The following is a 19,352-nucleotide window of genomic DNA, read 5'->3' as shown; positions in this document are numbered from 1 at the left end:
TGCGTTTTCTTCTTATCTCAGATGGTGGTGCAAAGAAAGGAGCTAAGAAGAAGGGCTCTTCTTTCCAAACTGTGTCAGCCCTTTTCAGGGTAAAGTATAAATTTAGATTGGGAAAAAAAAAGTATATTCAGTTTCTATGTATTATATCTATGCAATTTAGAATAAATTAGGAGGGAATGGGATAGAGATAGGAATCACTTTCAACATTCACTCATCAGGATAGATCTAAAGCAATACCTGGGTAGAGGCAGGAGCTTTATTCTTTATTCCTTATTATGATTACCTGCTGAATTTAGGAATGCCAATATGTCCTTAGAAGCTTTGAAGCTTCTTGGTCACTACACACACACACACACACACACACACACACACACACACACACACGAGCATGTGAATAGATACCAATAATAAGGATGCTTTATTTTTACTTTTTTTATTAGGTATTTTCTTCATTTACATTTCAAATGCTATCCCAAAAGTCCCCCATACCCTCCCCCCACTCCCTTACCAACCCAATCCTACTTCTTGGCCCTAGCATTCCCCTGTACTGAGGCATATAAAGTTTGCAATACGAAGGGGCGTCTCTTCCCAATGATGGCCTACTAGGCCATCTTCTGCTACATATACAGCTAGAGACACGAGCTCCGGGGGTACTGGTTAGTTCATATTGTTGTTCCACCTATAGGGTTGCAGACCCCTTTAGCTCCTTGGGTGCTTTCTCTAGCGAAACACTTCTGAACCTCAGTGTGATTATTCCCTGGGAGGGTTGTGTTCCAATCCCATTAACAGCGCCTTTTGAGAAGACGTGAGATTTCCTTTGTTCTCTTTGGGACAATATCTTCCTATGTAGGTCAAGCTGACTTTGAACTTGTGAACTTAGTACCTCAGACTCCGGGGTTCTAGATTCTAGGCATGGGCCACCTTGCCAGGATTGAAGTTTCCTTTGAAAATGAGCATGTATTCTTTAGAACATGCTCCCCCTGAGGTGGACGGAACAGACAAAAGTCACTAAAACCGAGCCTAGTGATCTAAATTGATGGGTAAACTACCAAAGAATAAAACTTCTACTTACAAAATAGTGAAGCTTTCCCATTATATACGTGAACATTCCCATAATGCAATTATAACTCTTCCACAACATGGCTCTTGCTGAGAGGAGCACATAAGGTATCTAGTCTAAGGCCTGCTTGTGAGGATTTTGATCCCTCATTGCTTTCAAAACTAAAACACTAGATGGTTTGTTGGTCTAGTGGTATGATTCTCAGTTTGGATTTGAGAGGTCCTGGGTTCAAATCCCAGAAGAGCCCCTCTTTTCCTCAACTTCCATTCGTAATTTGCCTACACCACAGTACCAGATAACAAGTCAAAGAAAGGGCTAAAAGTCCAAAACTAAAATGTGGGTGTGACCAATGACCTTTGGCCTAACCAGAAGATTTGGTCTTATCTTTTTTCCATCTCACTTTAATCTACATTATCCAACAAAACATAAGGTTGCTTCGTAAACTTGTCTGTAAAGGCATTTTCAGGCTTAGATCTTCACATTATTTGTTTTGATTTCCTAGTGGTTGAGATGTGTGGGGAAAGCATATGTGAGAGATGTCTACAAGCACGTTCTTTACGGCTGGGCGACCACTCTCCGTCATAATCAATTACTCCCCCATAGACTCTCGGCAGAAAATGTTTTCAAGCACCTAAGATCCACCCACACAGAATTACATTGACTCACACTTTCACACTCTTCTGAAAACAAAACAAGAAATTATTGGAATGAGAAAGGTTGGAATGATTGCAGAGCTGGGTTTTCACTGGAACTTGCCAACTACTGTGAACGGTATGCTGAAGACAAGAGATGCCACAGAGGTCATCTGCACTGTTTTCACACGAGGCCCAGGGAGACATAGGATGGCACGTAGTCAGCCTAGTGGCAGAGACAGCCTATGGTCAGTCTTCTGATTCTGGCTGAGAATAAATACTGCCTGTGTATGGAGGCCAGTGACCATGCTGTCCAGACCTAGGTGCTATAATGGACACCTTGGTCATCTGCATTTCTTCCCAGCATTTTGGCCTCCTGACCATTTAAGCAGCTTAAATGCTGAAAGCCTTCAAAATGCACAGCCGTTACAGCCTCATATGCTTATGTCCAGTAGCTAAGAATGTGGTGTATAATTTTTTACCAAAAAGGAAAAAGGAAAAGGAAGGAAAAAAACTCAAAACACAACTTTCTCACGACTCTTCTGTCTCACTTTCTAGGAAAACTTAAATAAACTGATGACCAATCTGAGAAGTACACACCCTCACTTCGTACGGTGTATCATTCCCAATGAAACGAAGACTCCCGGTAAGACACAAAGCATTGATAACAAACTAGGCTCAATCTGAAAATTCGTCACCCAGTACTTAACTAATTTTCTCTGTGTGCAGGTGCCATGGAGCACGAACTGGTCCTGCACCAGCTGAGGTGTAACGGGGTGCTGGAAGGCATCCGCATCTGCAGGAAGGGGTTCCCCAGCCGGATCCTGTATGGGGACTTTAAACAGAGGTCAGTCCTCTTTGCCGAATGGCACTAAATGCTACGAATGTTGCTCATTATATCATTAGATCTCTACTTTAATTTTTGTTCTGGGAGTTAAACAACTACTTCTCTATTTGGTAGCAGTAGGGCAAGTGATTACAGCTCTCTGAGCATCCCTTATGTGTTTAACTGTACAGATACAAGGTTTTAAATGCAAGTGCTATTCCAGAGGGACAGTTCATCGACAGCAAGAAGGCCTCTGAGAAGCTTCTGGGCTCTATTGATATCGATCACACTCAGTATAAATTTGGACACACCAAGGTATGGCTGTGACTCCTGTACACCTGACCCATGGACCCACAGCCCAAGTGTGGGGATGACCTGTGACTCTCTGTTCCTCCAGGTTTTCTTCAAAGCTGGTCTCCTGGGTCTCCTGGAAGAAATGAGAGATGAAAAGCTGGCCCAGATTATAACAAGAACCCAGGCAGTTTGTAGGGGATACCTAATGAGAGTGGAGTATCAGAAGATGCTGCTGAGAAGGTAACAACTATGTATATTCTCGGGATCACAAAGTCCCCACACACACCCTGGGGACTGTCCATCAGCTTTCCTCATTCACTGATCTTCTGATTCTGACCTTAGCATGAACTTTCACCCCTATGACACATTAACCTTAGTGTCACACTTCAGGCTAGACTTCCCAGAACTTCTCTCCTGACCTCTCGCCCCACCCCTACCCCCATCCATCCCACACACAGAAACATTCTGCCACAAGCACTTTTCATCAGCCCACATCTCTGTTCCCAGCTCTCCATGAAATTCCACATCAAATCCAGGCTGCTTTGCTTGGCTGTCAAGGTTCTATTCCCCACTGTATCTTTCATATCTTTTTTCGTATCTTTCATATCATGGCTTTTCCTAGCCATGCTAAACAGTTCACTTACCACTTATTTTCATGTCTGAACAGACCTACCCAGTGACAAGTCCCTTTTCTTCTTTCTCAAATGAGCATCCTCCAACTTATCTATACAACATTTTTCACATTGCTCTAGCCATGCACATATTTTACTAATTTTGTTCATCTGGATTTTAAGATTGGCATAATAAGAGTATTGGTTCTCCCCCCGCCCCCCGCGCCCCATCCGTCTGTATCACAGCTTGTGTCATGATATCTGCCTTCTCAGAGTTGGATTTCCTAGCAACCAAACCAATAGAAATAAAACTTGCCTGGTAATAAATTTAAAGATGCCTACATATTGCATAAGCCACCCAAACATTGCCAGCCCATTGCTATACCAAACTTACCATTTGAATGTTTTTTTTTTTTAATTTAAATAAAACAACTTTGGAGCTTACCTGATGCTAGAAATGTCTCCACATGCTAACGAATTTATTGTGCTGGCAATACTAAGCCACTCCGAGAATTTAGAAAAGCCAGTATATTACTTGGAGACAGCAACAAGAGAAGAGTGGCTAATTCGGTGGTGATTAATACAGGAACGATTTGAAGGAAAGAGTAGCTGGGCTGAGGTGAGGTGAACTCTTCAGCCTATGGCTTCTCACCTCGAAGCTCACAGCTGAGTGGCAGCGGCAGGACAGCACAGTCTGATTACAATGGCGGTGTTCTCCCAGACACTTCTGCCACGTGTGCCTGCTCTTTCTACAGCAGGGGTTGCTCGGATGGTATAATCTGTACCTTCCACACTCAGCCCATCCTTGCCATCTTGGCAAGGAGCTGAGAACACTCAATTGCTTCATATAGCAGAGTAGCCATACTGAGGACATTAGGCTCTAACTCCGATCGTCAGGACGGACATGCTACAGTACAGGAAAACCATGTGGCCTGCAATAAACGTCAATCACACTGCTGCCAGTGAAATGATTACCCCATCTTTCCCCCACATCCCAGAGAATCCATCTTCTGCATCCAGTACAACGTCCGTGCCTTCATGAACGTCAAGCACTGGCCCTGGATGAAACTCTTCTTCAAGATCAAGCCCCTGCTGAAGAGCGCAGAGACCGAGAAGGAGATGGCCACCATGAAGGAGGAGTTCCAGAAAACCAAGGATGAGCTGGCCAAGTCGGAGGCAAAGCGGAAGGAGCTGGAGGAGAAGATGGTCACTCTTCTCAAAGAGAAAAATGACCTGCAACTCCAGGTTCAATCTGTAAGTGCTCTATCCTGACCTGACCATATCATAGCACCATACTGCAGGGGTGCTTCCTGGACTTTCAGAGACTGTCACTTACAACATGGGACTTGTCTTGAGGGAAAAAAAATCTTTTGAGAGGGGTGGATTTATTTTTTTCAGTAGTTTAATTTCCTTTCAATAGTGTGTTGAGGAAGAGAGCTATAGTTACTTCTACATTACACAGGGAAAAGGGATGATTCACAACGTTGAAGCAAGTAGGTTAAAGCTAAATTCCCAAATCTTACTCAAATATTTTATCTCTTCCACTTGGCTTCATTGTCCCAGCCTTAAAAATGTAGGTCTGAGCTAAATCTACAGGGGCTTTAACGCCAGATATGTCAGAGGTTGAGCCAGGAGGATCCCACGGGCCCACCTGGGCTATAAAACAAGTCCAAAGCCAATTTCAGCCTTAGCAATGGAGTGAGGTTTTTCTCTCAAAATAAAAAGTTAAAAAAAAAAGGGGGGGGTCAGTGCTAGAGATACAGCCCACTGGTACAGTCCTTTACCACCTGCTGAAAACACAAGAAAACAAAACAAAAATAAATAAATGATAATCAAATCCCCAACAACGGTTTTATTTAGAAACTCTGAGTGCTTAAGGCTGTCTTATAAGACAAGATAATCGGTACTCGGGTGGCAGAGACAGGCAGAATCTCTGTGAGTTCAAGGTCAGAGGGTCTACATAGTGAGTTCCAAGACAGACGGGGTTATGTAGAAAGACTCCGTCTTTGGAAAAGTTAGAAGAACACCCCTCTTTTCCTCATCCCTTGAGATTTAACTCAATGAGTACACATGATGCATTTACACGAGCTGAGCCTTACTCTGGAAGGCAGGGCGTGGCACCCTCTCCAACTCTTCCATCCCATGAATAAGCCTCTTACGGTCACCCTTCCTGAGTCCAGGAAGAGGCTGTAGTCAAGGATGGGAGTGAACCCAGCAAGAGCACTTCAGGCAAACAAAACTGCACATTTCCTGGGTCAACCAGCCCAACAGTGGTAGGGAGAAATTGTGGGAAGGACAGTTTTCCAAATGCTTGAGACTAGATCCTCTCTGTCTCCTCCCATGGTTGACCACAGGAAATATGCACCTAGTGCATCACTATTAAAGATAAGAACAAGGACCTGAGAAGTCCTCGCTGCATCCAGTTTAAACACTTAAGGTAAAACACACACTGAGAAGCTGGAGAAATCCCCAGGGCAAAGGCATCTAGCAAGTTAGTGGCTGATTTTTTGAGTCTTTTAATTAGTTACTTATAAAATTTTTAGGTAGCAGCATAATTTCTCAGAGTTGCTTGTTCTTATATATTCTAAAATTCATTTTGAGGATAATAAGAAATCTTACATAGAAATGGAAACTTTGAGCAATTATAGTGTTAGGAACTACCAGAAACATTTGAATGAATTAAAAATGATGTGTGGAAATGTATTTCATTTACTTTTTACTTTTCTTTTTTTTTTAATCCTATTTGACAACCAGTATTGATAAAATGATTGAAATCAAAACTAAACAATATCATTAAATCAACATCTTTGACTTAAACAACTAGCTCTATAGTGCTCAGAAATTATTACAACTTCCTTATTTACATATGAAAAACTGAGAATGGAGGCAGGGGGCTGGGTGGTGAGCAACTTGCCCTAGACAAAAAAAACCTATGGATCTTTGGAGACAAGAAGCCAGGCTTCTTACTGCCCTGCCTGCAAATCTTTCTCTTTTCTACACACAATTCTACAGTCACCACCTTCTCCGGCCTAATCATTGTGTAGATTCTTTTGCTTCTAAACATCTAGTTTCTAATTAGTTGTATATCTCTACATCAGATCTAATACTTAATTCAAGGTGAACTTATGTTTATGCTGAAAAATTCAAACAGAATTCAGATGAACACTGGATACTTTGCCCCCTGCAAAAAAAAAAAAAGCAAGTTTCAAAACAAGTAACAGACTGTCTATGTGTCTTAATGAATCTACAGGAAGCAGACAGCTTGGCTGATGCTGAGGAAAGGTGTGAACAATTGATCAAAAACAAAATCCAGCTGGAGGCCAAAATCAAAGAGGTGACCGAGAGAGCTGAGGATGAAGAGGAGATCAACGCGGAGCTGACGGCCAAGAAGAGGAAGCTGGAGGACGAGTGCTCGGAGCTGAAGAAGGACATCGACGACCTTGAGCTGACACTGGCCAAGGTTGAGAAGGAGAAGCATGCCACGGAGAACAAGGTATGAGATGTCTACACGGGAAGCTTATGACTCATTTTAATGAAGAAGTAAGACATAAAACCAAAGCTATTAAGACCCAATGTTTAATGCAAAGCACGTTTGCTTCCCAAGGTGAAAAACCTGACAGAGGAGATGGCAGGACTGGATGAAACCATCGCCAAGCTGACCAAGGAGAAGAAGGCCCTCCAGGAGGCCCACCAGCAGACCCTGGATGACCTGCAGGCAGAGGAGGACAAAGTCAACACCCTGACCAAAGCCAAAACTAAGCTGGAACAGCAAGTGGATGATGTAAGCATGGTTCAAATGCCCTTCTGAAGTATTTCTTTAAGTGCATTTCGATTTTAACAGGTTTCTCGTCCCCCATCAGCTTGAAGGATCGCTAGAGCAAGAAAAGAAGCTGAGGATGGATCTAGAAAGAGCCAAGAGGAAACTGGAGGGGGACCTGAAACTGGCCCAAGAGTCCACAATGGACATAGAAAACGATAAACAGCAGCTTGATGAGAAACTCAAAAAGTAGGGGCTCCAGAAAGAATTCTGTGTGATGCCATCTTACAAATAATTTGCATATTAATGTGTCTGCTGTTCTGTCTAAAGGAAGGAGTTTGAAATCAGCAACCTGATAAGCAAAATTGAAGATGAGCAAGCCGTGGAAATCCAGCTGCAGAAGAAGATCAAAGAGTTGCAGGTGAATCTTCTATCTCTCCAGCTGTCTATCTATCTATCTATCTATCTATCTATCTATCTATCTATCTTTCTTTCTTTCTTTCTTTATTTCTCTTCATTCACTCACTCATTCATTCATTCACTCATTTTGGTGTTTTTGGGCAGAGCTACACTATGTAACCCAGGTTGACCTCACATTCGTAGTCTTCCTGTCTCAGCATCCTGAGTTCTGCGATAGAAGGCCTACTTCTAGCCTCTCACCTTTCTTTTTTTTTCTACACACCAAAATAATACTAAAATTGAGATGCATTAATGTACGTGGTTGATTCCCAGGCCCGCATCGAGGAGCTGGAGGAGGAAATCGAGGCAGAGCGGGCCTCCAGGGCCAAAGCAGAGAAGCAGCGCTCTGACCTCTCCCGGGAACTGGAAGAGATCAGCGAGAGGCTGGAAGAAGCTGGCGGGGCCACCTCTGCTCAGGTGGAGATGAACAAGAAGCGAGAAACTGAGTTTCAGAAACTTCGCCGGGACCTGGAGGAGGCCACGCTGCAGCACGAAGCCACAGCAGCCACCCTGAGGAAGAAGCACGCAGACAGCGTGGCTGAGCTCGGGGAGCAGATCGACAACCTGCAGCGGGTGAAGCAGAAGCTGGAGAAGGAGAAGAGCGAGCTGAAGATGGAGATCGATGACCTTAGCAGTAATGCAGAGGCCATCGCCAAAGCCAAGGTACCAAACACTGTCTTTAGATAGGGCACTGAGCCAGAAAAACAGCATCCATTGTTTCTGGTATCACATCTGGTTTACAGGCATTTTATAGCATTATTCAAATATTTCCTGTTCTAATATATTCCCATAATTTTATTTTTTAAATTTCTTAAAATTCTAAGGTAACCCACTAGTATGACTTCAAAATTCACTTAAGTGAGTGTCGACATCATTGGGATATGTGGCTTTTTTTTTTCCAATAATGAATATAACATGTATGTTAAATTCTGGCATATGCCAAACACCAACTTTCTACCTAATATCTCACATATTGTAAAAATATATCTTATTATTTTAATGTTAAAACATCTTAATTATTTTAAAAATTGGGGTTAAAATTTTCTCTTTCTTTTCTTTTCTTTTCTTTTCTTCTCTTTTCTCCCTTCCTTCCTTTCCTCCCTGCCTATATTCATATTCAGTGTTTGATTCTCCCTTGCCATGTGATCCTTAGGGAAACCTGGAGAAGATGTGCCGCACTCTGGAGGACCAGGTGAGTGAACTGAAGAGCAAGGAGGAGGAGCAGCAGAGGCTCATCAACGAGCTGACAGCGCAGAGAGCACGCCTGCAGACAGAAGCAGGTAGAGACTCCTTCCCTGGCTCCCCACTTCCTGTACTGCACAAACGGGGTTCTTCCTATGCAGTAATACTCTCATCAAACAGGGAAATCAGGAGACTGTCAGAACCTTTTGAGATAGACAACCAAGGTGTGGGGAAGCAAAATTAAGTAGAGAAGTTTGTTATGTGGCACCCCTGCTTGCAAGCTACATTTCTGACTTGTTTGTTTGCTTGTTTGTTAATGTCTATTTCTATAAGAATGGTTAGAAATGAATAGAATATATACACGTACACACAGCTTATTGTTAAACCAAGAGTTCTCCCACTTGCGCTGTTCTTAGGTGAGTACTCCAGACAGTTGGATGAGAAAGATGCTTTAGTCTCTCAGTTGTCAAGGAGCAAGCAGGCATCCACCCAGCAGATTGAGGAGCTGAAGCGTCAGCTTGAGGAAGAAACCAAGGTGAGTTTTACCTGAGATCTCGACAAACCAAACCCAAGAATGCCCAGCTATCGCTACTTGAGGTGTGTGAGTTAAGTGTTACAGGACATACAAATTGAAATCCCTGGACTATCATTTCTGCAGGCCAAGAACGCACTGGCCCATGCCCTGCAGTCCTCCCGCCACGACTGTGACCTGCTGCGGGAACAGTATGAAGAGGAGCAGGAAGGCAAAGCCGAGCTGCAGAGGGCACTGTCCAAGGCCAACAGCGAGGTGGCCCAGTGGAGGACCAAATATGAGACCGATGCCATCCAGCGCACAGAGGAGCTGGAGGAGGCCAAGTATGGGATGTCAACTTAAGAGAACAAAGTTTCGGTCTCCGTGCTCCCTAATGCAGCAAGTTCCACAAGAAGCCATGGGGGTCTTGTTGCTAGTGACATGAAAACATCAGTAGCTGACATTTATTGAGTGCAGTTTCTTTTACCACAGGAATGTTGATTCAGGGGCTGAAGAGAAGACAAGTTTTGCCCTTTCTAGTCCTCTATGAACCTGTGTCTAATCCTCTATGAACCATCTACATGCTCACTTAGCATCATAGCAGTATTAGGTCACCATTTTTTTTTCTTTTATAGATGAAAGAAGCTAAGATGAGTTCATCTTCTTAAGCTCTGAGTAGATCAAACATTTCTCTTAAAAATCTCAATCAAATTTCCTAAACTATACAAAATTTCTAGGGTTGGTCTAAATAAGATCAAGCTTGGTAGACAACGGGTACCTTCAAATACACCTTCCTGGAGTGTCAAGTTTAAATGGTTATCTGTGTCTTAAGGATGTGGTCTTGGCACACCAACAGGAATGATAAAAAGTATAGACCACTCAAATGAAAATCCAACATGCCTTTGCTTATGCATGAATTGTCCAGATTTATCTGGCAGTTGTGTTCTCTAGTTAGATTGCCTGAGCATACACGATTTAAACAAATTCTCTATTCTCTCTGGGCAGTGTATGTGTAGGGGAGGGGAGGCTCATAAAGGGAGGAGAAAAGTCTGAGATAACAAACATGGGCTTAAGAAGGGATATATAAAGCAGTCAACAATGTTGTCCAGGTTAATGATTTTCACAGCCATTCCCAAACAGAAGTTCTCTAAATCCGGAGCCATTTGGTAGATTAAGGCACCTAGCACAGACAGCAGCCTGTGAAGATCCAGTAACACTCCAAGGACTTCACTGAGCCCACCAATCTGTCATTTTGGAACATCCCAATTTGTCAGTCTAAAATGACGTGTGGTGATCACTGCTGAGAAGCAGATGGATTCACCAGCCTAGGGCAGGATGGCAAGAGGGATTGTCTAGTTATTGTTTTGTTCCTGGCTTTGGTTGGGTCTTGACAGTCTGGCTAACTTCTTAGGAAGAAGCTGGCTCAGCGTCTGCAGGCAGCCGAGGAGCACGTAGAAGCCGTGAATGCCAAGTGTGCTTCCCTGGAGAAGACGAAGCAGCGGCTGCAGAACGAGGTGGAGGACCTCATGATTGATGTGGAAAGGACCAATGCCGCCTGCGCTGCCCTGGACAAGAAGCAGAGAAACTTCGACAAGGTGGTCCAACCTGTTTGAACTTTAAGACAACTCTATTAGGTCTTTCTCCTCCTTGTCCCAGCTGACAATCTATGGCCTTTTCAGGTTCTATCAGAATGGAGACAGAAGTATGAGGAAACTCAGGCTGAGCTTGAGTCCTGCCAGAAGGAGTCCCGAACTCTCAGCACGGAGCTGTTCAAGGTGAAGAACGCCTACGAGGAGTCTCTGGACCACCTGGAGACGCTGAGGAGAGAGAACAAGAATCTGCAACGTGAGTCTTCCCTACCCTGCTCGGTCCTGGCTGGACGCTGCCATGTTGCCGTCATTCCAACCACTTCTTCTTGTCTGTTCTTCCATAGAGGAGATCTCTGACCTGACTGAGCAGATTGCAGAGGGAGGGAAACACATCCATGAGCTGGAGAAAATCAAGAAGCAAGTGGAACAGGAGAAGTGTGAGATCCAGGCTGCCTTAGAGGAAGCAGAGGTAGGTGCTGCTATAATGGCGGTGAGAGTGGGGACATAGCAGACAGACATTAGCAAAAGTACCAAGCTGGGTAATGGCATCATGCATTGAATATATTATTATGCAGAAGATTTAAGTTTAAATTTGGGACCTTTGTGCACAGGGCAATTAGGTGATCCTACTTAATGCTTTCATGTTGTCAGTACTGGAGGCTGGAGAGATTTCTCATATGTTAGGGGCTTGTACTGCTCTTCAGGAAGACCTGAGTGACGTTCTCAGTACCCACATCTAGTGACTCACAACCACCTGTAACTCCAGCTCCCGAGAATCTGATACCTTCTTCTGGCCTCCAAGATCTCTGGCAGAGACATGACATGCATCCACACAAATACGTGTGCACATAAATAAAATGAAAATAAATTTAAGAACCCATCCATTCAGTTTCTTAGGATTTACTACAAGAAAAATAATCTTAAGAGGTAAAACTTTAAGACAAATATTTCCAATTAAAAAAAAAAGGAAGCAAACTAGACCAACAGAATTCCAAATAACAATTAAGTATGGTTATAGGCCAGGAGAAGTTATAAATCCCTGAGATCCCAGTACTTGGGGGGTAGAGGCAGGAGAATTAGTTCAAACTTGAGGCCAGATTGATCTACATAGTAAGGCCCATGTCAGCCAGAGCTTTATAGCAAAATCATACCTTAAGAGACCAAAAGAAGCCCAGAAAAATGGCTCAGTAGTTTACGGCACTTTCCATCAATCCTTGGCCCTCTCTCTATCCAATCTTCTGAACCCATGAGGCAGAAGAAGAGAAGCAACTCCCATAGATTATTCTATGACCTTCGTGTTCTGTCTGTCTAAATTATTTATTAAGTAAATAAGTGAAAAATTACCAAAAAGTAAGGTTAATGTGGGGAAAGATTTATGATAGACACAAATATTTGCTTTTAAAAAGCAAGACATATATTCATATATAAAACTTTGATTAGATTAAAATAGATAGAAATAGGGAAATGGAAAGACCAGGAGTTAGCTCAAGGCCATCCTGAGACACAAAGCAAGACACTCTGCCTTAAAAATAGTAGAAAGAAGTTGTACCACATTAAAATAGTTGTCCCTCTGTGAGGGGCAACGGGGAGCTTTGTTTTTATACATTGTCTCCACATTGTAGAGTGAGTACACACTATATAACTGGGGGAAAACTATTTTAAAGCTGATAGTTTCTATGCCAGGTTAATATATTCTACATGAAGACTATAGTTTATGAAACATTATACATGTGTATATGTAGTATGCTTATTCTGCATGTAAAATTAATCAGATAATTCTGTTAGTATGCCATGAATCTTTAGGTAGTGCCCAGCACCTTTACTAAAGAACTGTCCTATATATTCTGTGACTGGATAGACAAACAAAATGAAAATGAGTCGCCATATAGGTTCTTAGGACAACTTCGTTAACTTTAGAGTTCAACAAGATGACAGCAGTAAGAGTCTGCCCCCACAAACTCAGGGTAGACTCCAACCACTTGAGTTCTCTTCTGCTCAGTGATGACTGATCACTGTTTCCTGAAGGCATCTCTGGAGCACGAGGAGGGAAAGATCCTGCGCATCCAGCTGGAGCTGAACCAGGTCAAGTCTGAGATCGACAGGAAGATTGCTGAGAAGGACGAGGAGATCGACCAGCTGAAGAGAAACCACGTTAGAGTCGTGGAGACCATGCAGAGCACGCTGGATGCCGAGATCAGGAGCAGGAACGATGCTCTGAGAGTCAAAAAGAAGATGGAGGGAGACCTGAACGAGATGGAGATCCAGCTGAACCACGCCAACCGCTTGGCTGCTGAGAGCTTGAGGAACTACAGGAACACACAGGGCATCCTCAAGGTAGGTAGGCAGACACACAATCGCCTCTTAGATGAGTTACAGGACATACCTGCCTACACACTTAAGTTGTTTCGCTTCTTGGTCCTCTTACTTCTTCTATATAATAAAAATAAGTTTCCTGCCTCCCAGATGCTGTGAGGATCCAATGAGCTAGCAGATGCTGAGCTCTATAATTGATAAAGGATAGTGACAGGCATGTGACAGATAATAAGTTAAAGGCAGAGACAGAACAAGACTCTGTCCCTTGACAATTTGCTTCCACTCTAAATAAATGCCACCATCATTCATACAAATGACAGGCAAGTCATCTCCTGTTCCTAACACCAACACCCTCCTCTAGCTCATCTCCTAGGTGTTCAGAGCCTCTTCAGAACAGTCAAAATATTTTTTAACTGATAGGACACCCAGCTGCACCTGGATGACGCTCTCCGGGGCCAGGAGGATCTGAAGGAGCAGCTGGCCATCGTGGAGCGCAGAGCCAACCTGCTGCAGGCTGAGATCGAGGAGCTGCGGGCCACACTGGAGCAGACGGAGAGGAGCAGGAAGATTGCAGAGCAGGAGCTGCTGGACGCCAGTGAGCGCGTGCAGCTCCTCCACACCCAGGTGAGCCAGATGCTGGTGCACTGCTAAGTGAGGAATCTAGAATGTGGCTGTTACATATAACTGAGGATGGAGCCATATCTCAACCACCACTGTAGCTATGAGAGGGCTCTGGGTCTCCTTATTGTGCATTCCTATTTGTCTTTTCTGGATTTTCTACCAGGAGGGCTTTGTAAATCTAGACATAAAGTTAGACTTTGGGGGGTTAGTAAAACCATGAAGAATAATGCCAGGTAAGCATGCCTTTGACTCCAAACTGAAACATACTTCTTGCGACATTTATCAGGGGCGCATCAGAGTTCAACAGCACTGTGGCCACTGTTGCCTCACAGAGCACTCAGGACCATCCCTTCTTGCTCAGGCATTAAATGTCATAGCAGTCCCATATCAGGTCCCCGTGATACCAATACCACCACACTCCAGCATTTCCAATACGTGCAGAAGGAGATGTCCTTCCCTGCAAGAATACTGTGTTGAAATTTTAGGACAATGTTTTCATAGTACAAATTCAAAATCCACCCCCCCACACACACACAACACACAACACACAATGGACAAGTCCTCCTCTCTCTCCCTACACCACTGTGTACACACACGCACAGTTCCTTTGAGAGACATCCTCTGTCTTGTACTCTCACACACATAAAAACAAAACAAAACAAAAACCCTATTATTCCCAACCTTTTAAGCATAGAATACTATAAATAAAACAAATAAAAAAAACAAATACAAGCTGACTAATAATAATAGGCATTTATTGTTGTTGTCACAAAACAAGATCTTCCACTTATCACAGGTTGACCCCGAATTCATGATCCACCTTTTTAGCCTCTGGACAGCTGGGATTACAAGCATGCACCATCATACCCTGTCAGTAAAGGCACTCTTATAACTTCAGAGGTCCTCATATGTAAGTCAGATAGGCAGTAAAGGACTGAGTATGAGGAAGGAGGTTCTAACCATGCAGTTAACTGCAAATCTGTGCCAAAGAGAATACTTCACACGAGTAAATTCGGGAGTTAGACTAAAATAGAACAATTGTAAACCCCAAGTGGGAAAACCTGAAAACATTATAAATTCCCACCATTTTTTTTAACAGAACACGAGCCTCATCAACACCAAGAAGAAGCTGGAAAATGATGTTTCCCAGCTGCAGAGTGAAGTGGAAGAAGTGATTCAAGAGTCACGCAATGCAGAAGAGAAGGCTAAGAAAGCCATTACTGATGTGAGCACCACGCACATTACCCTTCCCACGCCTGTGCTGCCTGCCACCACCAGGGCTTATTTTTGTCTCGATTTATTTGCCTCTCAGGCTGCCATGATGGCGGAGGAGCTGAAGAAGGAGCAGGACACCAGCGCCCACCTGGAGCGGATGAAGAAGAACATGGAGCAGACGGTGAAGGACCTGCAGCACCGTCTGGACGAGGCTGAGCAGCTGGCGCTGAAGGGTGGCAAGAAGCAGATCCAGAAACTGGAGGCTAGGGTGGGTGTCTTCAGTCCTAAACCTGGGATGGGCAAGAGGACACATTTTTATTGTTGTGGGGTCAAGTATACCCTGCTCCTACCTGTAGCTGACCCTAGACTAAACCTCCAACACTGGCTGGAGATACATCTTTCTTTCTTGATTACAGGTACGTGAACTCGAAGGAGAGGTCGAAAATGAACAGAAACGCAATGCTGAGGCTGTTAAAGGGTTAAGGAAGCATGAAAGAAGAGTAAAGGAACTTACCTACCAGGTAAGAGGAATAGCTTTCTAGAAGGGCAGGTATCTTGCCCAAAGGGCAAGGGAAACCCTCATGTCTCCTTAGGTGGCACTTGCAGGACAGGTTCCTTAACTCCATGTATGTGAAGGATAAAAGATAGAGTTGCTAATCCCAGGCACACACGAAGCTAGGATGATTAGGGAAGCCTTTACAAAACAGCATAGAACGGGGCGTGCAGGTCAGTGGTAGAGAACATATCCCACATGAGCTTGATTCCCACTGATAGGAAGAAAGGTAGAAGGAAGGAAGAAAGAGAAAGAGAAGAGAAAGGGAAGAAAGGAAGGGAGGGAAGGCAGCATTAGAGAGAAAAGAATAGAGGCATTAAATCAAAATAAGCTAGATGTGTTAGTCTTAGTGTGGTCTCTCCCAGAAGAGGAGGGTACGAACTAGAGAAGATGTATAGAATTCTTTAATACAGAGGCTGGACAGCATACACATTTAACAAGCATGACTACAGTTCATAGCATGGCTTAATCAAGTTTACCCCAAGGTTCCCTTTCTGGCACACCGGCAACTTATTCTAGCATCGGAGGCAGACCTATTTCTTTGGATTGAATGCGTATCTTTTTTTTAAATCAAACTTTCAGACTGAGGAGGACCGCAAGAATGTGCTCCGGCTGCAGGACCTGGTGGACAAATTACAGGCGAAGGTGAAATCCTACAAGAGACAGGCTGAGGAGGCTGTGAGTATCTTTGAGGTTTTGTAGAAAGAAGCAGAATTCTGTTGGGGAGAGAAAATGTGTTTTGTTTCTTTTTTTTTTTCCCCTTTGGTTTTTTTTTTTTTAATGTATGGGGAGAAAGAAGGACATACAGTAAGAACCTACCATTCATGTATTTTACGAGGGTTGTGATCTTACAAATATGTGTACACCCCACGCTAATCACAGAATAGGGCTCAAGGGGAGATATTTAAATATTGTTAGGCAGGAAGGACCAGGTAGAAAGAAAGCTCCAAATACCCAGCTTTAATTGATAGCAACAATCACACAACAGAAACACTAATGCCAGGATGAACAATTCATGTCCCTCAACATTCACAAATCATGTGTTCCTAAAAGTCAGATATTGATCGCCCTCCTCCCTCAGCTGACTTGCTGACTCACTCTGTAGGTAGGGTGTTCCTCCCTGTATGTATTGCTGCAAGCAGAACATGCAGGGATACTGGAGGGACAGCTAGTGGTGAGAGGCCCTGTGTTCTGCAGTACCGAACAACAAAGGCATGGTGCTGAAAGGTTCTCCAGCTCCCCTTTCCCCTGCTGTGCCCACCCCCATTCTTGTAGATATACATACGTGATAGGAAGAAAGGCATGAACAGTAACAGAACACAAAACAGACAACTTTTGTCCAGTCCCAGTTCCCCCTTCTCTGCATTAGTCCTAAAACACACAGGGAAACAACAGTTAGAGCCATTTCCAAGAGATTTCAGTGGAAAAGCTTGCTTACTGAGGTCTCTGGGGGCACCTGGGTCTCTTCTTCCTCTCCACCCAAGAGACACATCAAAAAAGTAAGCAAGGTGACAGAGAGATGGCTCAGTGGTTAAAAGCACTGGCCGCTCTTCCAGAGAGTGCAGGTTCAATTCCCAGCACCCACGTGGCTCACAACCATCTGTAACTACATTTCCAGGGGAAAGGAGTCTCTGCTTGGAGGACCTCCAAGATCCTCTTCTGGCCTGCTTTGGCACTGCCTGAATATGTTACATGCATACGCATACACATATACATGTGTGTGTATGTTTGTATTTATGTATATGCAGGCTAAACACCTGCACAGATAAAATAAATCTTTAAGAAAGCAGGGAGGTGTAAAAAGGTTTGACAAAAGGCTGTTCTCTTCCATTTGAAAACAAATTTTTCTTTCCTTCCTTCAAGTCAGAATTGTCACTGGAGTTACAAATTGGGTTGAGATTGGAGGTCAGACAGGACCAGCACCACATATGAAGGAAATACAATTTTAGAATAATCTGACCTGGTAACAAACAGAGTGAGGCCCGCGACATCTAACTGCCAGAACGCTTGTCTGTTCTCAGGAGGAACAATCCAACGCCAACCTAGCCAAGTTCCGCAAGCTGCAGCACGAGCTGGAGGAAGCGGAGGAGCGGGCTGACATCGCAGAGTCCCAGGTCAACAAGCTGCGGGTGAAGAGCCGGGAGGTTCACACCAAAATCAGCGCAGAGTAAACACATCTTGCAGAGGGAGGAGGCTGCCAAGGGACTGAAGGAAAGCACAGGAGGGGCTGCTTTGGGTCACTTGCTGGGTCACTTGCCTCTCTGGGTTTACTTTTCTCCTACTGCTGACTAAATAAAAACTACACGGCATTGGTAAATCAAACCAGGCTCCCTGTCTCATTTGCAAAATTGTTTACTGGCAAAGCTTGTTCTCACCTAACTCTTTTTTTTTTTTTTAAATGTCTGTGTAGAGTTATCTTAGTTCACTTAGTTTTAGTCTCCACTAAAAAAACAAAAAAACAAAACACTGCCAACTTGGCGAGGAAAGGGTTTGTTTGGCTTACGGTTTACAGTCCACCAGTGAGAGAAGCCAGGGCAGGAGCTCTAGGAAGGGGAAGCAGGAACTGAAGCAGAGATCATGGAGGAAACCTGCTTACCAGCTTGCTCTCCATGGCTTACTCTATCTACTTTCTTAAATACCCCAGGACCACCTGCATGGTCTTAAAACAATGCAGAACCACTCACGGACATGCCTTCGAGCTAATCCGATGGAGGCAACTCTTCAGTTGAGGTTCCCTCTTCCCAGATGACTCCCATTGGTGTCAAGTTGACCCACACTAATGAACACAAGAACATCCAATATGCTGAACGTTGCTACCACCCAAAAGCCCTTTTCCCACCTCAACTCTCAAGTTCCCTCCCACACAGGATGTTTCAATAGGGCTTTTTTGTTTGAGATAGGGCTGTCTATGCTTCCCAGGCTGGATTTGAACTTATCATCCCCTTGCCTGAGCCTCCCCGCTGGGAGTGTTGGGAGCAGGGCCATACTTGGCCGGATCCTGTTTTAATAAATGTGTCAGGATTGCTGCAAATTACTAAGGAAATCCCTCTCTGAGGGAGCCTTTCCGAGGGTGTCTCTCCAGAAATTAGTGAATTTATTCATTTAGTGACTCTAGATACTGCCCATTTACCATGTACCAGGCACCGTTCTAAATTCTGTGGGTGTTGCAGAGAAGAAGAGCCCTCAGAGATTTTACACTCTACGAGAGAAAGGTAGCCAGCACATGAGAGAGCAGCAGTGATGGATGTGTGCGCGTGGGAAATCTAGAGGTTGACAGACACAGTTGCATTTTATTGAGAGTAGTCACAGAACACCTTGAGAGCATATTCCAGCAGAGACCTGAAGGACGCAAGAGAGCAAGACAGACCGAGTATTTGGGGACTGAGCCCTTCAAGATAGAAAATGTCAAGACTGAAGCCAGGGAACTGTAGCTGCTTCAAGTGTGAGGAAGTTAGCCTTGCTGTGGCCACAGGAGAAGGAGAGACAGAGAAGAGCCAGGTGCTGATCACGCAATGCCCCCCCCCCCACCCCGAGGCACTCAGTGCCCTACTTGCTTGTCTTCAGCACAGAACCCAGTAGGAAAGCCTGGGAAGGTTTTAAGTAGTGTCGAGATATTAACATGTTAAAGGAATCTCTTTGTCTGGTTTGTTGAAAAACCGACCTGGAGGGACCACTGGTAGACACCTGGAGAGCAGAGAGGAGCCCCCATGACATGTAAGATTTTTATAT

At 44.1% G+C, this 19,352-nt stretch overlaps 1 protein-coding gene across 1 annotated transcript in view; it reads left to right on the top strand.

Moving 5' to 3' along the window:
• The window catches only part of LOC110304385 (myosin-8), a 28,683-nt gene extending 10,768 nt beyond the window's left edge, over positions 1-17,915 (top strand). The window contains exons 15-38 of the mRNA XM_021175726.3: positions 22-89; positions 2,251-2,338; positions 2,422-2,539; positions 2,710-2,833; positions 2,916-3,052; positions 4,422-4,677; positions 6,674-6,916; positions 7,028-7,204; positions 7,284-7,429; positions 7,511-7,601; positions 7,913-8,302; positions 8,793-8,919; positions 9,238-9,356; positions 9,480-9,676; positions 10,744-10,927; positions 11,012-11,177; positions 11,266-11,390; positions 12,947-13,255; positions 13,655-13,858; positions 14,955-15,080; positions 15,168-15,338; positions 15,487-15,591; positions 16,206-16,301; positions 17,645-17,915. Of these exons, the coding sequence (XP_021031385.1) occupies positions 22-89; positions 2,251-2,338; positions 2,422-2,539; positions 2,710-2,833; positions 2,916-3,052; positions 4,422-4,677; positions 6,674-6,916; positions 7,028-7,204; positions 7,284-7,429; positions 7,511-7,601; positions 7,913-8,302; positions 8,793-8,919; positions 9,238-9,356; positions 9,480-9,676; positions 10,744-10,927; positions 11,012-11,177; positions 11,266-11,390; positions 12,947-13,255; positions 13,655-13,858; positions 14,955-15,080; positions 15,168-15,338; positions 15,487-15,591; positions 16,206-16,301; positions 17,645-17,794 (3,917 nt within the window). The 3' untranslated portion in view covers positions 17,795-17,915. The remainder of the gene's footprint in view (positions 1-21; positions 90-2,250; positions 2,339-2,421; positions 2,540-2,709; positions 2,834-2,915; positions 3,053-4,421; positions 4,678-6,673; positions 6,917-7,027; positions 7,205-7,283; positions 7,430-7,510; positions 7,602-7,912; positions 8,303-8,792; positions 8,920-9,237; positions 9,357-9,479; positions 9,677-10,743; positions 10,928-11,011; positions 11,178-11,265; positions 11,391-12,946; positions 13,256-13,654; positions 13,859-14,954; positions 15,081-15,167; positions 15,339-15,486; positions 15,592-16,205; positions 16,302-17,644) is intronic.
• Positions 17,916-19,352: the final 1,437 nt, after the last annotated feature.

Source organism: Mus caroli, unplaced genomic scaffold, assembly GCF_978045245.1.
Source record: "Mus caroli unplaced genomic scaffold, Mus_caroli_1 scaffold_13, whole genome shotgun sequence".
Lineage (NCBI taxonomy): Eukaryota > Metazoa > Chordata > Mammalia > Rodentia > Muridae > Mus > Mus caroli.
This window is presented reverse-complemented; position numbering and strand designations above follow the sequence as displayed.